The 22,143-nt window shown below is 44.5% G+C and overlaps 1 protein-coding gene across 1 annotated transcript in view; it reads right to left on the reverse strand.

Moving 5' to 3' along the window:
- Positions 1-22,143, reverse strand: part of AOAH (acyloxyacyl hydrolase) — a 159,579-nt gene that overhangs the window by 82,261 nt on the left and 55,175 nt on the right. Inside the window, exons 5-11 of the mRNA XM_055314684.1 lie at positions 18,138-18,197; positions 12,874-12,944; positions 6,768-6,828; positions 5,586-5,656; positions 4,444-4,492; positions 3,156-3,204; positions 1,220-1,314 (exon numbers count right to left, since the gene is read on the reverse strand). Coding sequence (XP_055170659.1) covers positions 1,220-1,314; positions 3,156-3,204; positions 4,444-4,492; positions 5,586-5,656; positions 6,768-6,828; positions 12,874-12,944; positions 18,138-18,197 — 456 coding nt within the window. The remainder of the gene's footprint in view (positions 1-1,219; positions 1,315-3,155; positions 3,205-4,443; positions 4,493-5,585; positions 5,657-6,767; positions 6,829-12,873; positions 12,945-18,137; positions 18,198-22,143) is intronic.

Raw genomic sequence — 22,143 nt, forward strand, 5'->3', positions numbered from 1 at the left:
ATTTTTGACATACAATCCTCAAAACCCTGTAGAGGCCACTCCACTATTTTCTAAAAATTAGCATTGAGAAGTAAGCCTGATGCCAAAAGGATTTTTCCTCCTAGTATGTACCCTGTTTTTTGCTGTTGTTGGGCAGAATGATTGCAAGATTTTTCTTTAAATTTAGAATTCAAAAAAAAAAAAAAAAGCAAGAAATGGTCAAGAGAGAGTCTATTTGACACTTTGGCTTGATGGATGCTCAGGGTGGGTTTGGGAAGGAAGACGAGGATTCCCTCAACTCAAGAAAGTTATCTTTTATTGTTTATTTGGTCACCACTACTTCTCTGCCTGATGTGTTCTCTGCTCTGGGTTTCCTATTTAATCTCCAGAACCCCCCGCTTGTGACGCTTATCTGAGTTCCAGAATTTCCCCAGCTGGCAGACTGCTTGCTCATCTTGTTTTTTGCATTGTCCAACTTGCTCGTCAGTGTTGCTACTGGATTTTTCACATCGGGTGATTATGGTTCTATCTCCCAAAAGCAGTCTTTCTTGATCTCAGATTGCTCCTTTTTTTTGTGAGTATGATCTCCTGAAGACTATTGTTGAGAATCTGAATTTAATAGATTACAAAATACCACTCTGTCTTCTACAGCATGCTTTTTTTTTTTTTTCAAAAGGGCATTCTTCTTTTGAGAGTAGGAGCCTGTTATTTATATGTCCAGATGTCTCCCTGCTTGCTCATCTTTACAAAGGGAGGTCTATGTCTGCTCAGTTTTGGGACATGGGACAGGTTCAGTCGAAGTGTTTAGGTTTATGTTTGATTTCTTTAGTTTGAGAAGAAGGGGTCAAGGAAGAATATATAATACCTGTAGTTTGATTTCTCTGGATCAGAGTTTCAGGATTCTCAGAGAGGGAGAAAGGAACTGTGCCCAGGTTGGCCTTATGACAAGGGCTTCCCTGCTGCACCCAAGTCTCCTTTCCACCCGGCAGGTGCACCCTCTTCCCTTCTGTAATGGACAGGATTGTTCCTGTTATGAGCTTGTTGTGACAATGCCCTCACATTTCTTATATTGTTTGAAATGAACCGAGCTGAAATGGCTGTGGATGTGCCTTTTATAGCAGATTTTGCTGAGGAGGGAAATTTGCACCTGTTTGGAGTTGGCATCACATTTAGAGAGAGCAAGGGGGGAACAGACGCAAAGGCCAGCACATCCGAGATGATTACTGCCCAAATTACTTACCAAAGACATCTGTGAAGCTGTGAGCCATTCGGGAGAGATGTGAAAATGAGCCCCAGCTGAGTCTCCCAGCAAAATGATTCCCCTGGGCTGTGAACCTGGGTGGCACAATTTATTTGCATTATTTATGCACTCAAGTAGTTTGGGGCCTCCAGATTGGGTGGTTAGGAGAGCAGATACCCTGGTGTGTATTCCACGCACAGAGCATCATAACAGTGATGCATTGCCACTCTTCAAGTGTTGGGGAGTGAGGGAGATCGCATTTAGGAGCTGAATGAGATTTCTAGGCCATCAGAACTGCTAGCTAAGCCATATAGATGCAGGTGTGTTTCCTCGCTCAGCATAAAACAAACTGCTATGCAACATCATGAGTGAATGATGGATGAATAAATGAATCAAAACTTTATCTGAACTGAGAAATATGCCCTAAATTTTGGTTTTGGAAATCACTTTCTTGAATTCTTTTGTAATTCACTTTAAGAATTAATGATCTCATGGAACAATTTTGACTTTTCGAAGATGTTACGGTCTTTTAAAGCCCTTAATCCATATACACAAAAGCACTGGATGGACAGTTCTGGCTGATTAACAGGAGATGAACATATAAAAGTCTCTGTGCAGCCCTATTTGGAGGTTAGGAATCATTTAACCTGCCTCTGAGGCCCATCTACACAATTCATTTACTCACGGGTGATGCATGTACTCTTCTAAATCCCTTAAGATCCCGAAAGAAACAGTCGATGCCTTCCAGAGTCACAGAGAAGTGCCTCTTTCCCCTAGACCCAAATCCCCGAAACCATGCTAGAGGATAGTCTGGACTCATTTCAGTAGCTCCCTATCCTGGGCCTCTATGACAGTTAGCACTTGGCCACATACACGGGCACTGAGAAGGTCCAGGACATCCAGGAGAGATTGGGATGGGGGAGTCCAAGAGGCTTCCCATGGTGATCCCAGATCCTCACACCAGGATCTTTCATTTGGTTTCGAGTTCACTTATTTATTTATCAGCCATTTGTTCGTTCATTCTTTTATTCATCCAACAAGCATTTCTAAACTACATAACTCTGCACTAGATCTGTGCATTTTCTACTCCCTCCCTACCCCTCTGAGAGTTTAAGGACAATTAGACTAGGTTGATTGAGGGCAAGGACTATATCACATCTGCCCAGGACTACTCAGAGCCAAGTATAGCTCTTGGTTCATAATAGGAATAGACATTCAGGAAATATCTGTCAAATGAATGGATGGGTGAATGAATGAATGATTGAAATGCTTTCCAGTGTTAGGGAAAAGCATTGCCTAAACGTAATGCTACCAGAGACCCTTTGGGTACAACCAGGTGCATATTTTCAGTAGTATGTGGGTGATTGTAGGTCTCTCCTAACAGTACCGGAAGCTCAGATGTCTGTGGCATTTGGGCATTTAGAATATGGAGCTTTTGCTCAGCTATTTTTGGGAACTCCCAATGGCTATGACTTGGAGGACTCCTTCAAGTCACCCAGATAGGAATCTTTAGCCCAGTTGTCACATGGATACTGTCAGTATAGGCCTGGATGTCTGACCTTGTAGTGTTTTGAGAAGGACATGGAGAAGGATGCAACAAGAGCGCCTCTATTTGTTTTCTTATTTGGAGAAGCACTGGGTTTCCGTTACCCTGTGCTCTATCTTGCCACCTTTTCTGGCATCATCATTCAAATTTCCAATCCCCACATAAAGGAGTCAGTCAGACAAATTCAGTTTTGCTTTTTTTTTTTCTAGATTCTGCCTCCATTTTCTACAAGCTTTTTCATGACTTTCTCTGATTTTTCATGGAAATTGGTCAACTTTAAGCTGTAGCGTCAGGCACTTCCTCACTCAGGTGGTCTGTTCACCTCAATCTGACTCAGACTAGAAAAAAGTGTTGCTATTGTGATAAGCATATTCATTCTACAATTCATACCTTCACAGAACTTCTTCTCATATGGAATTCCATCTTTTGGATCGACACCCTTTGAAAGAGAAATGATGAAATTAGTAATTTGTTTTTTAATGTATGAGACATATACGCTGAGGCCTTCCTTCCCTTGTGGCTTTGAAAGTACAAAGGCAAACCAGTGGATAAAATCTATTAAATGCTCTCAATTCAACATAGCAACACTGTGTAAGTGAGTTGGGCATTATGGAGTTGGGGCAGGAATAAGGAGAGATCCAGAACCCAAGGACGGTCCAGAGGTGCAGGGCAGTGTCTCGAGTGCTGGCAGGGTCACCATGAGGGGGCTCTGTAGGCCCAGTGCATGACAGGGACGCAAGGTCAGAGTGTGCTCCTCAGTCTTTTAGCTGGAGCTCTGAGTGTCCTGACATCTCCACTTCCTAAGGATGGATGCCTCCAGAGCAGCAATTCTCAACAGGGCTAGTTTCCCCCCACACCTACTTCAAGGGACATTTGGCAAAGTCTAGAGACATTTTCGGTTGTGACAACAGGGGAAGGAGGACCGACTGGCATCTAGTGGGTAGAGGTCAAGGATGCTGCTGCACATCCTACAATTTCAAGGGACCTGAATTTCTAAGACTCCACTAATTTGTTGGGATTTCTCCTATTGCTCTAATCGGCTATTTATTTTCATACTTGATTTCGTACTTGTAATTTGGTACTCTTTTTCTTTAGGAAGACCCTCAAATCATATATGCTGAAGACCCCACAAAACATGGGTCTGCTTGTCATTGTTGTCCTCGGATAAGCGCTTGGTTGGGCTTCCTCCTTTCTTCCCTTTCCCTCCCTGGAAGCTGCAAATCTGCTATTCGTGGAGGATTGGAGCACCAGCATTAAATACCTCGAGATGTGGATAGTGTGGTTACTACAGGCAATTTCCACTCTGCCCAACTAGCTTTCTGGAATAGAAAGAAAATGGCTGCTACGAAGAGGCGGCGGTGAGAGGTTTCCTTCAACAGCTGTGTAGGTCGCTGTAAAACTTTGCCAGTGGCACTCTTAATTTAATTTCGCCTGACTCAACACAGAACAAAGGGGTTAGATGTGGGTGACTTAAAGAGGCTGTGACTGACAGACCCTCAACTCTCATTACATCCCTGACATCCGTCATGTGAGATTGGAGTCTATGCCCCTCTTCCACACTGCAGAAAAAGGTTGCTTTGATCTGTCACTGTCTTCTGCAGGTTTGAGTAAAGCAAATAGGCTTTTAAGGAAGGCAGAAAGTAAGAGAACGGGGCTAAATTTGAATTTAGTTGCTTACCCAAATGCCATTACAGTTTGAATCCTCATGTATATCCCAGTTGACTGGCCTAAGAAGAAAACATCAACATTGGTCTTTAGCATATACTTAGGGCCCCGTGAATGTTAGCTGAATGAATGAATGAATGAATGAATGAACGAGTGGTATATGAAGCGTCATTGATGGACAACAGGTTTTTCAAGGCAGAGCACCACACATTGTTGTCAGTGGCACACAGAAGCCTCCACTTGGCCTCTGCCATTATCTCAGTTTTGGATATTTTCTGGGCACGTGGACCAAATCCAGTGGCCTCTATTCATGGGCGGTGTTGTGGCGCGGTGCTGACGGTGAGCAGAGTGAAGGAATCTGTAGGCCACTGCATTTAGGTAGGTGAAGCCATTGCACTTACGCCTCTCAAATCCCAAACGTCTGGTAAATTGAATGCTGTGGCACTGCAGGCGCAGCTAAGATGAAGATTGGCATATCCAGTTTTTGAAGTCTGAGATGTGGCTGTAGAGCATCAGCCGGGGACTGAAATGTGATATGCGGCCCAAGCAAGGGAGCCCCATCCTCACCCTGGAGGGGAGGGGCTGCTGCTGCTGGGCTCAGTCCTGTGCAGGAGGCTGGACACACACCCACCATAACCTGACTCGAGTGGTCCTCCTGCTAGACTGGAAGCTCCTCAAGAGGAGGCCCTACTTCCAGTCTATTAACTGCCCCACACGAGGCAGAGTGATTGGCAATTAGCAGTTGCTCCACAAGTGTGTCCTGGACAAAAATAATGAATGAATCTGTTCTTTCTTCACTGAGCTTTACTGCAGTTGGGACAGGGAGGTCCCTTCTCTCGGTAAGTACAAATCCCCTACGCTAGGACTGGAATGAGACCTCCTGGCTCCTTTTTAGAAGGTAGTTTTCCGGGATCCCTGGGTGGCGCAGCGATTTGGTGCCTGCCTTTGGCCCAGGGCGCGATCCTGGAGACCCGGGATTGAATCCCACGTCGGGCTCCCGGTGCATGGAGCCTGCTTCTCCCTCTGCCTGTGTCTCTGCCTCTCTCTCTCTCTCTCTCTCTCTCTCTCTGTGTGTGACTATCATGAATAAATAAATAAAGTCTTAAAAAAAAAAAAGAAGGTAGTTTTCCAAATCAACGACCAGCGGAGAAGTACCTTCTGCCCGGATATGCCATCTTGTTGCTGTCATTGCAGTCTCTTCCTCGCCAGTGGTAGCCCCTCAGTGTCTGGAATGGAAGAGCACATGCAAGAAGGGTTCATTTCCGCCTGTTGTTACCCATGGGGAAGGGCAGTCAGAGCTATCCGAGGGGTAGACATGTGCAATTCTTAATTCCCACACCATCTAGGAACACTAGACATTACTAAGAAAACTAACATTAATATGCTGTGACATGCTGTATGAGGTAACATGTAATGGAGTCCCGGCGCCCATGCCAGGTGGTAGTGTATGTGTATGTGTGTACATATGCTGTTGGGTGTGTGCCTGCACGTGGGTGCACAGCAGTATCTGCACGTGAATGCGTAGGTATGTGGGCGTGTGTGCACTCACAGGTGTGCTCATGTGCATGCATGCTGTATATATACGCGTGCACATACGTGCATCTGTATATGTGTGTGTTCACGTGTGTGTGTACACTTTCACAAACAGCAGGAACATCCAACTCTGAATTTTATCAGTTATGAATTTATAATTGGTAATTACTTATTAATTATCAATCTCCATAGCCTTCAAAACAATTGGTTTATTTGGTCATATGATTAATCATTGTATTGGACAATTTAAAAGTCTCTAGCAAAGCCGGCTAATTATGTGGACTTATCATACGATTAACCGGTCTTAATCCTTCATTTGAGAGAATCAAGAGTCATGATGATATCAAACGATGATTTTATTCCCCCCATTTCCAGGTGGAATATCTGAGGTCCCACCAACTTTAGGGTGTTGCATCTGCTGCTTGCTTGTTTGGCTTTTGCAGCAAACATCCTGACTTCCTTACTGCTCTAAATCAAACGTGTGCATTCACATAAACACCACACACGCACTCTAAAAGTAGGTTTAAAAATTTCCAAAATAATTCTCAACACCTTTCAAGACGACTGAAAATACCCAGCTGAGAATGGCTTCAGGAAACAAAAAACAGTCTTGGCTAAAGACCCACTCTGATGATTCATGTATTATTAAGATGCCAAAAAGTCCATAAAAAAATCACGGGATGGTGTATTATCAAATTATTAATACACTCAAATGGAATTCAGTCTTGTCTTATTAAAGGAAAGATATTTGTAGAAAGCGATACAAGAGTCAGCGAACATCTGGTTACTTTAAACAATACTTACTGGGAAAACACTGTATTTGTCTGAATCTACATCTTTGAATGGCACAGAATTTTTTATAGCTCTAGAAAAAAAGAGAACAAAACAGCTGGTGAGCTAAGAAAAAAAGAAACTGTGTTTGTGAAAACAAACAGAGACATTTCAGATAGGGCTATGCTGAGTATATGTGATAGAAGTCCATTCTAAAAATAATATTAAGCGCCTCCATGGTATGGAAGAGTGCCAGCCAAACTTTGCCAATCTCTGCTCTCCACCTAATTAGAACTATTTTCTCTCTGATATTAATTTGGCCCATATGGGGAAGTGAAACAATTGAATCAACATTTTGAAGAACATAGGATATTGATGTTGAGATGCCCAGAAAAGAAGGAGACTGCATTTTTGGTCCAATGAGCTCAGCACTACAGATTGAATTTGTGCCATTTTACACATTCTGTGATGGAAGTTTTTTCTTAAAATCTACTCTTTTAAATCACTAACTCTAAGAATCTAGAGACCTGGCAATATTCAATCTCATTCATAAGCCTGGAAAACAAAGAATCTAATGTGATTGATGACCAAGCAAATTCATGCTAAAGCCACAGACCCCTTCCCGGGGGGAGGCTCTCCCCCTGTGTCCTCACTATTAAAGTCTTCCCAGCTTCTGCAAGGCAACCACTGCTTTCCCTCTAGGAAAATCTCTTATGGGTAGCAACATAGCACCATCATATGGCAGGGTGAAGCTATTTTCAGAGCCTAGAATGTAGAGTAACATGACCCTTTATGGGATTTATTAAATGGTCTTTTGAATCAAGAGCATTTCAGCAACTGTGAGTGCCCCCAAGACAAATGGATTCAGCAAGAGCCAGCATGGAGCCTGACTCGTATCGTGGAACCTGTCTTACCAATTCTGAGATGGTGGACCCATCTTCTCTGGAGATGACCTCTCCTATGAGATGAGGTAGTTTCCCTGCATGGGAACTATTAGACAGCTGTTGTAGTTTTCTAGATGAGAAGAGAAGGAAACACACACACACACACACACACACGTGGTACAGATCCAAACAGTCATGTTTTCAGACTGAAAAAGCTGGTAGGTAAAATGTTACACTTAGCACACCAAAGTTATCCCCCACCCTTGCCATCCTGAGGATGGGAGTTTGAAGGAACAATGGGACATCTCTAGAACTGGAAAGCAAGTTCTTTAAATCAATGAACAAATGAAGCAGATGCATTAATGAACAGATGAAGCAAATCTGTAAGCAGATGAAGATCCGCTTATTTTGAAAGGCTCAGAGTAACCCAAACCCGACATTTTAGGCACAGGATGATATGTTGGTCATCCAAAGTAGCATAAACTGCAATTTATATAAACCCCATAATCCCTTATTCATAGTCTCCAATCCAAAGAGCTCTGAAAACGGAGCTGAATTGTTTTTTTCAAACTTTGCAGAAAATTCATTTGGTGGTAAAACTTGATCTGAACTGATATAAGGTAATTCATAAGCTTTACCCTATTAGGTGTGAATATTTATACAGTTTACTGCTGAAATGCAGATGCTTCTGATCAGAAGGTACCAAGAGTATTAGGTAGCCTATTAGGTTGCTTTTCTTAAAATTTGGAAAATTCTGAATTCCAAATCACATCTGGCTCCAAGTTTGTAGATGTAGATTAGACATTGTAAATGTTTACTAACATGACTTCTGCAAAATTATATCTAAATCTATACTTCATGTATCCTTACAGCTGTCTGGTTATATGCTGAAATCATTCATTCATTCATTCATTCATTCATTCATGCATACATGTATTCATTCATTCCACAGGCATTTTTGGAATCCTTGCTGTGTGCCAGACACCATGTTAGATATTAAGAACGAATATAAGATCTATTTCCAGTGCTAGAGGAGCTTAATGATGGGTGAAGGCAAAAAACTCTATAGGCAACTACAGTGCTATGGAGAAAATGCTATAAAGGGTTGTACACCAAAAGGGAAAACATTTCTAATGCTATACAGGGAACGAGGTGATCATAAATCAAAATTTAAAGGATGAGAAAGCATTGTCAAGGCATGTAATTGGGTGAAGATTGTTCTAGTATGAAGGAAAATTCACGAGAAGCCTCTTAACATAGCTCTGGGGTTTGAAATTAGACTCTCTAGGTTTGAATTCCAGGTGTGCTGTCTACTGGCTCTATAACCTTAGGGAGATTATTCCATCTTTTGTATCTCTGTTTCCTCATTTGTAAAATGGGGGCAATATCACTACTTGTTTCCTAGGGCTCTTGCAAAGGCCAGTGGTTTGTTCCAAGAGAAGCATTAAGACCTGTGCCAAGCATGTGGTAGACACCCACAAAAGACGAGCTCTTTTTTACTATTTTGTTCCATGGTAACAGTTATTCCAAGGATGGTTTTTAGGGCTGGGCAAATAGGAGTCAGGTATCTGCTCCTATGATATTTTACTTCTGGAGGCATCCCAAACCCAAACCATGGACCCTCTTCAGACTTTTGAATTTCCAGGCACACAATGTTCTACTCAGTTATCTTATTGGCTGGGGCAGTTAATCACCTGCTCAGGGATGAAAATAAGATATATTTCCAATAGAGCCATTGCTCTATTACTGCCAGTTGTTGAGGTGGCAGGCTTGATCCAGTGAGCAATTGTAATTGCAGGTGAATGTTATTCGTTACATAATAGAATAGCTATTCAAGTTCAAACTCCCTAAAATTATTTCATGAAACTGGGGCATTACAACAAAAGAAAACTAGGGAGAAAAGTTTCCAAGTGTAGCTCTCACTTTTGAGTCCCAGGCAGCACTCCAGGGCTGGGAATGGGTCTGTTTCATATGCATAGATGTATGTGTTAGATACATCTCTATAAGATGCAATGAGAGCAGAGAAAACCAGGAAAGAATAACAACAGGGCTCACGTTGGTGGCAGGGACAGGGACCAACATGGTTGGAAGGAGTAGGTCATGGGGAAGAAGGAACAAGCAAAAAAAGGAAAGGGAAAGAATGATGAATTAAAGGTGACTAATGTAGGATGGGATAGTCTGCATGCCTTCATGTGAAAGGATCCATATGTGGATTTATGCATATGGAAACTAAATAAAAAGAAGAGTGTATTAAGAGGGGACTCTCCTCACTTCCCATTGTTACAATAAAAAATGGTGCCAAGGCATTGTGAATTCTGACCAGAACAGAATAAAAAAGAACAAAAAACTTGATTGCCCTATGGTAGTAGCATGGTATCCTACCCATTTTTTTTTCTAGTAAAATAGTGCCTTTTCTTTATTTATTCCCTTGTTTCTTCATTGAGTCCCTACTAATTGGAAGCAATGTGTTAAGTACAAGGATAAAAGGGGACACCACTAAGAAATGGTGTCCCCATTCTCCAAGAGTGATGGGTGGCATGTGAGCCTGATGGGGAGAAGCAGTAGAAGAACAGGGTGCAGGAGAAGGCACCAGTGAGCTTGGGGTGTGGGGGCGCTAGCCAAATGCCTGGTGGTGGGGAGCTACTGCCCACTGTGGGGACACTTACACTGTATTTTGAAGGCATTAGACCAAACAGGATATGGCAGGAGAGGGACAGAACAGGAAAGGCATTCCTACTGGAAGGGATTTTATTGAAGGATTATGTAATAGGAGACACAAAGGTCTTGTCTCTACCACCTGGTGACTGTGCTTAGTGGGTCAGACACTCAATGTGCTAGAATCTACTTGCTCATCTAAAAGTGGGGCTAAGAGTCAAGGACCAGACAATTGAGTGGCTCTAAGCCTGACTTTTACAACCAGGCTTCTGGGTTCAAATGTCAGATTTATCTATTACTAGCACCATGGCCTTGGGCAAAAAAAGACTTTACTTCTTTAGAAAGGGGGCAAAATGCAATTTGCATCATAGGTTGCATTGGCAAGAGTTCCTGGTGCAGAGACCTTCCCAGACACCTTTTAGTTATTGTTATTATTACTGAGCCACAGGTTGTTTTGAAGAATTAATGAGGCCGCATTTAAATGTGCTTTGTAAATCACAAAGCACTGAATAAATTGTGATCAGGTGCAAATTATACTCAAAGCCCAATGATTTTTAGAAAGAAGAAAAACCGCACTGCTTTTGCTTTCTCATAAAAGAAAAATTTCCCTTTTAAATAGAGCCAGGAAAATCCCTGGTCACAGATGCTCTGAATTCAATTTTTCAAAGGTGGTTCAATTGAAGAGTTGTCACTTTGGGTCCTGCTGGCCCATGTTTGACATAGAAAATGCAATGATGCTTTCCGCAAGGAGGGGACAGGTGTCTCAATTCAGTAAGAGCTAGGCATGATGAAATGATTGGGGGCCTGGGGAGCTGCCTGTATCTCAGCCTTCCAGCATCTTCTTTCATGTGTCTTATTTCCCCCTCTGCTCTCCATGTCCTGGAGCTCTCTGTGTCCAGCCCTATTCATGAAAAGCGGTGTTGATCCTGTTTCTGGGACCCAGGCCAGCACTTTGCACAGCCGACTTGCTGGAGTTCACGTGGGCAGATGAACCAGGAAAAGTTTTTAAACTCTTGGATCTCCAAGAGGCTTTGAAGGTAGGTCAGAATGTAGTCTCCTCCTCTCCTGAGAAGCTTTCCTAGCAGACAGGAGATGTTGAGTGGATTTAGCTCCCGGGAAACTCGTGAGACGAAGGACGGAGGAATGTGGGAAAAGTGCCTCTCTTTATGAGTTGAATTGTGTTCATAAAAAGTCATGTGGAAGTTCTAACCCCCAGGCCCTTTGAATGTGACCTTTTTTGGAAATAAGATCTTTGCAGATGTTATAAAGTTAGGATAAGGCCATTAGACTGGGCCCTGATCCAAGATGAGTGGTGTTGTTATAAAAGGAAAAGACGGACACATAGGGAGGATGGCCATGCACGAGGCTGGAGGCAGAGACTGGAGTGTTGCACCTGCAAGCCAAGGAACAGCAAGGGCTGCTGGCTGCTGCCAGAAGCCAAGAGGCAAGGAAAGACTTCCCCTAGTGTCAGAGAACACCTCAGAGAAAGCAAAGCCTTGGAAGAAACCACCCCCCACCCCCAGCACCTTGCTTTCAGACCTCCAGCCTCCAGAACTGGGAGAGGACACATTTCTGTTGTTCTAAGCCACCCAATTTGTAGATTTATCATTACAGCCACCCTCAGAAACCAATACAGCCTCTCAATCCAGATGCACAGCCTGTTCACCCTCCCCCGCCCCCAAGCCCTCACAAGGGAGCTAGACCGACCAGGTTCATCTGGTGGCCGGGAGAATTTATTTCTTTAAGACTCATTGTCCTTGACCATGAAATGGAATAATAACAATCCCTCCTTCATGGAGTTGTGGTGAGAATTAAAGCAGACAGGTTTGCACGTTCCACGTGTGGCACCCACAGCAGCGGTCCTACACTATGTGACAGCAGCCACAGTCACACGGGAAGCAGCCAAGCGCAAAGCAGAGCCTGTGCTATTTTGTGTCTTGGCCCAACGTCCCTCTTAGCATCTTTTATGCATATTTTAACGCATCTTTAATGCATCTTTTAATGCTATAGATAGTGATTATGATGACACCCAGCATAATCTCAGACTCTGAGTAGAGCTGGGGTGTGGGATTGTAAACAGAGACAAGAGGTCATGGGAATTTGGGACAGTGTCTCCTTATTGGCCATACTATTCATTCATATCTGAGCCAGAATTTTTAGGTAATGGGTTGGGCTCTGTGAAAAAAATGGTCCCTTTCCAGCCTCGTGAGTGCCTTGCACTAAAGATGCTCAGAGTCCCTTCCCTGTTGTGGTGCCAACCTCGGCCTTTTCTGTGTCTTATGCAGCAAAGAGGGGCTGTTCCCTTGAGAGGCAGGGGTGTACACCAAGCTTCCCAGAAGCTTCATGGGCAGGTTGTGTTCCAGCCCAGGGTATAAGTCAGGCTTTGAGGTTCAAAGATACTGGGATGCAGCGGATTTCCAAAATGATTTGTTCAGAGTTCATTTGTCTTTCAGTTTCTGTACAAGTCATGAGCAGCAAACACTTTCATCTTTAGAAAGGTGCCTTTTACATTTGAGGATCATTTTAGTCATTGGAAAACAGGGACAGCCAACGGCGCCATCTCACGCCAATACTCAGGGAGGTAGAAACGGTATACGTACGATTTAATCCTCTGACAGATCCTGGCCAAAAATGGGAGGGAACAAATATCAGAACTACTTCTGGAGTGTTTCTGGAGAGGAAAAAAAAATAACAAAAAGAGTTGTTTAGTTCAACTGCCTGCAAACTTGTAAAGGCCCTTCTTCTCCTGCTGGCTCCATAGTCTGGATTTCGGGAGCCTCTTTCCTTCAGATCCTGGGCCATCTTATTTAACTACATTTACCTCTTGTTTCTGTCCCTATACTCCATACTCAGTCTGCCCTGTGCCTCTGTTCTCATTGGGGTCTCAGCCTGAAGGTTCCCTCTTCCCCACACAGCCAGCTATCCCCACCTTCAACCATGCTCCACCTCTTCCCCAAAAGGTCTGCCCCACCATGGTCTGTTGCACTTGGGCAACAACATTCCTCTCCCTCCTTGTACTCGAGGGCTTTGAGAAAGGCTGTGAAATAAAGAATATTTTCAAATGGAAAATCCCAGCCAATCTGAGAATATCAAGACTCACAGGAGAGACATGGTCAGGGCCTGGGGAGAAGGAAGAAGGAAGTCCCCTTTCCCGGAGGGGTGCCGTGTGGGCAGGTGGAGGTGTATACATGAAGCTCCTCAAGCTTCATGAGCAAGAGATTTTAGGTAGCAGTTTCCCTAGGATTCTAGCTATGTGACCAATGAAAAGCCCTGGCTTTTTACTAAGAGGTACTTTTACAACGATTGTGGTTTCCAGGATGTTTTCCTCAGATGAAAGAAAAAGACAACAGCATAGAAAAAGTCAGGAACTAGCATTTATCAGTGAGTGGGGAGAGATGAGTGATTTTTGCCAGCCCAAAGAGTCCTTCGGAGGGCTACGAGTTGTATCAATGACTCTGGCGATACATTGACCCTGAAAGAGGAGGACAAGGCAACTTCTTTCCAAGCCATAAATGAAGTTTTTAAAGCACATGTTTGCTCAACTTTCTAGGATGAGGGGAACAATCCTGATTGGTGCCCCCATCCATGTGCAAGGCATGGAGACAGAAGAAGCTGTCCTTGTCCTCATCAAGCATACTGTCTACTGGAGCATAGGGGTGAGTATCTCCGCTCTTAGCATGCCTTGTGAGGTCTGTTGGGGTCCTGGCATTGGCACAGCGATCTATGAACCCAGAGGAGATGAGCCATAAGTCAGGTAGGAAGGATGCTGTTGGGAAGGAAGAGACATGTTCTAGGCTTTACGATCCCAAGTGTGGTCCACAGACTTGCTACAGGGGCAGTTTGTGAGTCCTACCCTGGTCTACTGAATTGGAAAGCCTGGGGTGGGTCCCAGGAATCAGTGTTTTCAGAGCCTCCAGGTCATTCTGACGCTTCCTGAAGTTTGAGAACCACTGCCCTAGGCCCTAGCTGATGAAAGCGGGATCATGCACCAGGAGAATGGATGTTATCTGGGGACTTTCAGAAATGTGGAGTCTTGGGCCCACATCTGCTGAATCAGAGTCTACACCTTATCAAGGTCCCAGGTTATTGGATTGATCGCTGAAGCAGGAGCAGCATGGCCCCGGTACGAGGGAGTATCCCAGGGGGTGCTGTGGGAGTACGTGCTGGTGTGGCACCTCAGCAGGCCACCGAATGTTTCACCCTGGCTAGGGTGTAAAAAAAAAACAAAACACAAGGATGTGGTGAACCACAGAGGGATGAAGATCTCATGACAAGCCTAGGATGCTGCACTGTGTGCTATCCTGTGGGGGATTCCGGAAAGTATTAAGCAGAGGGATCACATTTATATTTCATAAAGGTATCTCTGGGGACAAGAGGATGGCCTAGAGGAGGTGAGCTGGGGCAGATAGAGACCCTGAGACCTCACCCTGGTGTTTCTAGTCTTAGCACTACTGCTATTTTGGGCTGAATAACTCTTTGTTGCGGGGCTGTCCCGTGCCTTGTAGGATGTTTAACAGGATATCTGGCGTCTGGCCACTCAGATGCAAGCAGCCCCCAAATGTCACCAGACGTTGCTAAATGTCCTCGGGGTGGGGGGGCAGGGGGGTGGAGAGGACACAGTTGCCACTGGCTGGGAACCACTGTTGTAAGGCGGGTGGGAGGAGGAGGGTGGTGAAAAGGAGGAGTGTTTCGAAGGTTGAGTCCAGAGACCTGGTAACTGATTGAGATGCGCACCACAGACATACCGTAAGACAAATGCTGGCGTGAGATTATACCGTGACATTGGTGGCAGTTTGGAAATACAGACGCATTCTGAGACTCAGAGTTCAAAGTCGGGTTGCATGTGAATGTTTGAGCCACGTCTTTTAATACTTGAATCCCAAGGCCTTGGTCTACTTAACCACCAGGTAGATTTTAATACTGATGCAACCAATAATACGTCAAAAAATGCATATGGGCAGCCTTCTAATTACTGCACAAGAGCAACAGAAGAATCAAATGTTACAGTTGCACAGCTGTTCACCGTCGGAATCCAGCAGAAGGCCGCGGCTGCCTCAGACATCCGCCGTGCAGAGATGGGGTTTCCGGTGTGGACAGTGGATGATGAAGCTTGCCCAGGGGCCACCCCCTGCCCCCACCCTGAACTCTTCTTGTTGAGACAGAGGTTTGAACTATCCAGTCCCTTGATCACATGGCGTGGGGAAGACTAACCTCTTATCATTTACTCGCAAAGAGAAGTGAGGCAGACACAGAGCCATGCGGCAGATCCTGCCTTGCAGTTTGCCGGCCCCTCCCTCTCACTTTGGACTTTGCTAGGCAGAGGCACCATGTAGGCTGTTAGTGATTCAGCAATGGTTTTAAAATATTGCACGTGGCCGCATGTAATCCCATTTAAATGAAAAGTCTCAATCTGGGCTGTCCCCGGGCGCAGGAGTCACGCAGCATCTTCATTTAGCGAGCTATGTGAGCCAGTTTCCGCGTGTACCCTGAGCTTTCCCACACCAGGATGTTAAGTGAGAACAGAACAATACACAGGGGTTGAATAAAGAAAAATGTGGTGACGGGGGTAAACAGAAGGTCAACAAAGGGGAGAGAACAACTACTCTTCCATACACAGGCAAACTGAAGTTGGATTTCTGCATGGTGAAGGGCTTTTCAGCCCTTGCTATGTGTTATTTTACCTGGGTTTAATTGCACTGGGGAAGATGATTCTATTAAGTAGGTAGATTTTTGATCAGGGATGTCATTTACAGTTGCACAGGTCGTGCACTGCATACTTTTAATCTGCATGGCCTGTGATGTGGATGGAGCTTCCTGAAATCTAGTACTGAGGAGGCTGGTTGAGAGCTATTGGCATAGTGGAGAAGGTAGGAACTTGGAAGTAGTTAAATCTGGATTTAAATGATGGGTTTTTCACTAGTTACGTGGAATGAACAGATGACTTAACATATCTGATCCTTAGTCCTCTAATCCGTAAAATGGGGTTGATATCAACAGTATACTATTTTATATGAGTTTTTATGAGATTTAAGTAAATAGATTCCACAACTCAGGTACTCTAAGCCCTTAGATGCTGTTTTCTGCTAGATCCATGAAGAACCTCTCAGCACCTCACAGAGATGCAGATATTTTCTGGAACATTCCTTTTGACAATACTTTCCCCTGGTCCAACAAGCTGTGTTGAAATGCAACCTACTGTGTGCTTCCTTCTGCATCCTGGCTAGGTCTGCAGTTCTATCAGTTATCCCAGTGGAATTCATTGCAGCCAATATCATCGAAGCAGTAATTCAGAGACATTTACTTGCACTTTATGATTACTTTTTCCTTGATGGCTTTAATCTAGTGAGTATATAAATTGGAGGAGGTTTTTGAGGAGTTTTGTATTGTTGTTCAGTAGATTTTTTTTTTTTTTGGCTTCTCACAAGGAATTATTGGAACCATGCCCCATGAATTATGCTTGCAAATCTGATGACAGAAATGAAAAATTGTAAAATCCTAATTAGCTCTTGAGTTAATGCCAAGGTAGTTGGTGCTCGTGAAGTTAACCGTGCTCTGAGAATAAGTTTTGGATGCAAGTCGAGAAGGAAAGAAGAATTGTGTTGTTCTCTAGTTTTGAGTTCTGAAAGTGGTCAAGGGTTTCACATGGTGTTTCAGTTTCTTGTTCAATGGCTTATGCAGATTAGCTAAACTGCTACCGTTGGTCCTTAATTACTCACTGGATTAAACGATGGTTGGCAACACAGACATTGTGATGATTAATTGATTGCGTAAAAACGCCTGGATATTACCGTTTACCACATCCCGGCTTTGTACATCCAAACCCATATGGCCCCCATGAGCAAGGTTGCCAGGTCAAATATTGCACTGAACATACTTACACTAAAAATTTATTCGTTTTTTATCTGAAATTCAAATTTAACTGGTATCCTCTATTTTTATTTGCTAAATCTGGCAAGCTGAGCCACGAGGGCTTTTCCTCCTCCTTATTTCTGTTCTGCCAAATCAATACTACCTTAAATGTACTGCGTCAGGGTGAAGGATGAGCAGGGTGATAGGGGAGGAGCCAAGGACAAGGGCCAGGCCCTCTCATCTCTGATGAACGCTGCCTTACTGCCGGGATCTTGAGCCTCGAGGGAGACTTGGTTCTTTGAAGGTTTACTTTTCTGCTTCCTTTTCAGTTGCGACTCATTTGCACCCAAGGGCCTATGTCAAATACTTGACTCCATGATAAATGATTGGAATGAAACGTGGTATTGATTGAGTTCTGGATAATTCCAGGCATGATACCAACCCTTGACACACATCAATTCTCTTGGTCCTCACACCTGTGCTTTGACAAAGGAACACTACTACCACTGTCTCTATCCCTATCCTGCTGACAGGAAAACTGAGGCTCAGCTTGAGGTCACATGTTCAGAAAGTGGAGCGGCAGAAGGATAGAGCCTTCTCCAATGTGGTCTACTGGAGAGTAGCAATCCTCAACTGTGAGCGCCAGAGGACATTTGGCAACATCAGGAGACATTTTTGGTTGTTATGACTGGGGAAGGGTGACATGGCTGCTGGTGTCTAGTGGGTAGAGGACAGGGATGCTGCTATGCACCCTACAATGCACAGGGCAATGGCCACAACCACGGAGTAACTAGCCCCAAGTGTCAGTAGTGCCCAGTTTGAGAAACACGGCTGTTGAGAGAGGGAGGAGACAAAGGAAGGAGGGGCTCATCTCCCTACTTAACTTCACTGTAGCTGTGGTGTGTTGTGGGCCTGGATCTTGGAGTAGCCTCTGGCCTTAGGGGCGTGAAAGCAGGGGAAGGGAAAGATGAATGCATCAAGCAGAACACTGGTATCCTTCTCATCAGTTGCTTACCAGACTTGGGGATTTCTTCACGATCTGTCTCGCCTTCTCTAGGGTAGGTTTCCATGCCTCCTATAAAAACAAAGTCAGACAACATTACAGCTTGTGTCTCATCTCTTCTTTCTATGTCTTTTCTGAAGTTAGGATTTTTTTTTTAAAGTCCATAAGTTTGCAGGAAGGAAATTATTCCATGAATTTGTGATAAAATAATTTGCAGGAAGGCAATTTCATGCTAATAATTCTTTATTAAGGGATTCACTCTGTGCCAGATGCCAGGCTAAGTACTTTGCAAACATGATCTTATTTAATTTCACAACAGCGCTGAGAGGTATGACCTTTTTATACGCAGAAAAGCTAAGAAACTGGCTAAAGATCGCAGAGCCAGTGTCTGGCAGAGACAGTCCCAACACCTACCTTCCTGCCTGCTATGCCACGCTGCTCCCTCTAGGTACCTGTCCTTGTGTGTGGAAGTCCCATGGCACGAGGTGGCCAACCGTTTACCCGAGTGGTGACTGCTCCCACAAAGGTAATGCTCCATCTCCCAGTCACCAGCTCTTCTGGTTCGACACCTCTATTCAACCTTTCTAGAGCATCCAGGTGCATCTTCTTAGTTACATCGTCAGTATAAAGAGTCAGATGATTCTTACCAATGACTATTGTTACAGGTTTCCATATTTCCATGTTTGTATACTTGTGGGCAGTTTGGGAAAAAGTAACCCTGGGGGAGGAGGTGGGGAGTGTTGAATATTTGCTCCCAACACTGCTTCCCAGTGCTTTTGTCCTCCCCATGTGTCCCGACCCTGCCACATTCTTCCTCATGCTGCTTTCTGTAAGACCTAAGAGAGCAGGGGTGGTGGTTTACACATCTAGGTTCAAGCCCCAGCTCAGCTGAGTATTAATTGTGTGTCCTTGAGCAAGTTAAACTCTGAGCTCTTCAGGATCCACAGACTTCCTTACTACCTAAGGAAGCCCTATTTTTTTTTTTATCATTAGTAACATAGGGATGATGTCTATGTCATAAGGGTGCTGTGAGGATAACAGGACACCATTCATATAAAGTCCTAGGCCAAGGCCTGCCCCAATAATCCCCAGCTCAATAACTGATGAGTTGGTTGGAAAATTTCTGTGTTTCAGGCCCAGATTTCCCCTCACTTAAATCGGTAGGGAAGCTGCAATTATGGGAGAGTGCTGTGGTTCTCACTCCAGGAATCTGAGAATATTGTGCCTGCATTTACGCAGAAAGAATGTGTCCTGGAATGGGACATTGGAGCTGGCTGTCAGCAGGAGAGTCCTCCTGGGAGATGTGGCCATTGTTGCTAGTGGACGTTCAGGACTCATGTCCCTGCTTGACTTTGTGTATTCTTCACTCCTGGGGGATGCCTTCCTCCGTTATGGAGCTCTGTGCTATTCTGAGGACCTCAGCCATGTTGAGTGAACATGGGTGGAGAGGTGATCACTCTGTGTAAGCTTGGGATGGAGAAGATTTTCCAGCAGGTGTTTGAGGAAAGAGGGTAGCCAAGCCAGCCACAGCTTGCCCTCTACGGGCTGGGTCTGAAACCCTCTCTCTGCCTTCTGCCCCAAATCACACTCCTCCAGCTCAAATTCAAAGGATGGCAAACCATGGCTCTTGTGTCAGAGGCGGCAGGACCGCTGACATCGAAAAGTGCATGTCAGCAACTTGAGAGAAGCTGCTCTCCAGGTCAGTCTGGCCGCCAGGATGCGCTTGTACATACAGTGTGTGTTTCTTAAAACATTGAAACACTAATGTGCCAGTTGGTGAACAATCATGTCCTTGAGCCCTTGAGTGTTCCTACCGGAGTCCTGGGCATACAGTCTCTCCCTGGGACTCCCAGACTTCCTTATGATCAGCCCACAAAAGGGGTCAAAGTTATGGTACAGCCCCATGGGCACCTGTAGACTGGGCTCCAACAGCACATCCAGTGTCCATTCTGATCAGTTGACAATAGGCCCCAAATAGTTCCATATAATCCTCACTTCAAAAACATAGATGAAGGGACTCCTGGGTGGCTCAGTGACTGAGCGTCTGCCTTCAGCTCAGGGTGTGATCCTGGGATCCTGGCATCATTGGGCTCCCCACAGGGAGCCTGCTTCTCCCTCTGCCTAAGTCTCTGCTTCTCTCTGTGTGTCTCTCAGAAATAATTAAATAAAATCTTGAATAAAAAAAAACATAGAAGCATGAATACAATTTTGGCTTTTTCTGGGAATTCTGACAAATCCTGGAAACTCTCTGGTAAGTAAGCATCTCTGGCAGGCTCATTCTAAGAAACTAGATGTAGGTGCAAATTTCTGTTATAGTGCCATTCTTGGCTGCTCTCATTAGTCCTAAACTCATTCTTCATAACAGTGCAACATGGTATTGGTGATCCTCTGCCTTAATTACCTGTCCCCTGCCTCTGTACTTGGAAATACTCCTTCATGCTAAAGCTCAGCTCAAGTACCTGACGGGCCTAATACAGTCCTTACTAGGCGCTCAACAGATATGGGAATAAATAGTGAAAGAAAACATTTATGATGTTATGTTAACTAAAAACAGGCTACCAGATATTAAGCACACAAGAAGAAAAATCCTGCAAAGAAATATGCCACAATAATTATGGGTGACATCTTTTTCCTTTTGATTCTTTCTTGTGTTTCCTAAATGTTCGATAATGAGCACAAATTCAGCAATACATGCTTTTCATTTTTTTATTTTTTTTAAAAGATTGTATTTATTTATTCCTTAGAGATACGGAGAGAGGCAGAGACACAGGCAGAGGGAGAAGCAGGCTCCATGCAGGGAGCCGGATGTGGAACTCAGTCCTGGGTCTCCGGGATCATACCCTGGACTGAAGGCAGATGCTCAACCGCTGGGCCACCCAGGTGTCCCAGTACATGCTTTTTAAAAAGAACATAATATATGTTGCCCTGTTTCTTACTGAAGAAACAAAAACATGTTCACAGCACAGGGATGCAGTGAGAACCCCAGAGATCTGTGTGAAGAGACTTTCCTGCCCTCCCAGAACTTCCGGGCCCTCCAGGAGACACACTAGGAATGAGCACAGCAAGTAGAAGAGGGGCAGAGAGAGGTCTTGGCAGCATCTTTGTAGGACAGGCCACTTGGATCCTCTTGAGGGAACTAATTGGAGTTCCATCCAGCTCGGTTCTCTGAAGTGATCAATGTGTAGTGAGGGATAAAGACAAGCAAGCAAAACCAACAAAAAGCCCAGTGGCAAGGGCTGCACCAAATGCCTTCTGACCCCCTCCCTTAATGACATGCGTGATGATGCTTCTGTGGTCCCCCCTGGAAAGCTGAGGGCAGGTTTGTCAGGACCTGGCTTGACCAGAGCACCACTTTCTCCCACAGTTCAAGTGCACAAATGCCAACCTAAAAAAGAGAATCTAGATATCAGGCCTGATCTTTTGTCCCCAGAAGGAAATGGATGTAAGGATTCAAAGATACTTGGAAAAGCTAAATTTTTGCTTGTCACGATGACAGGCAAATAGGCAAATTGTTAGCGATGTGCAAATGAAGAAAACTGCTCTCTATCCTCGGTAACCTTTCGCCTTTGGTTAATCTGGTGCTTAAGGCAGCACTTCTAAAGTACGAGGACCGCTTTTGCATCTTCCGAAAAATTAAAGCTTCAGAATGGAGGGCACAACTGTAATCAGGGGTTGGAGAGAGAGTTTGGGAATCATTGGTGAGCTGGATGTGAAACTTTTCTGGTTGGAAGCCATACTGGTGTTTATGACTCAGCTAGAGCAATCGTCTGAGGCATAAGCAGATTCTCCATCAACAACAATCCTGCTCATTTGATCCTGCAATTTGTCACGGTCAGCTCTTCCCAGTTTCTCATTACTTTCTCCCTCTGGTGATGGTGTGTCCTTATTTCAGCTTCAAATCCCCTTCGAGGGTCTCTTTAACATTCTCATGAGTGGAATGCCAAGGAGACCCCCACACAGGCTTACAGAGAGATGAGCCCTCAGCATGGGAGCTTAGAGTCTGAAGAACCATGGATAC

Source organism: Nyctereutes procyonoides, unplaced genomic scaffold, assembly GCF_905146905.1.
Source record: "Nyctereutes procyonoides isolate TBG_1078 unplaced genomic scaffold, NYPRO_anot_genome, whole genome shotgun sequence".
Classification (NCBI taxonomy): domain Eukaryota; kingdom Metazoa; phylum Chordata; class Mammalia; order Carnivora; family Canidae; genus Nyctereutes; species Nyctereutes procyonoides.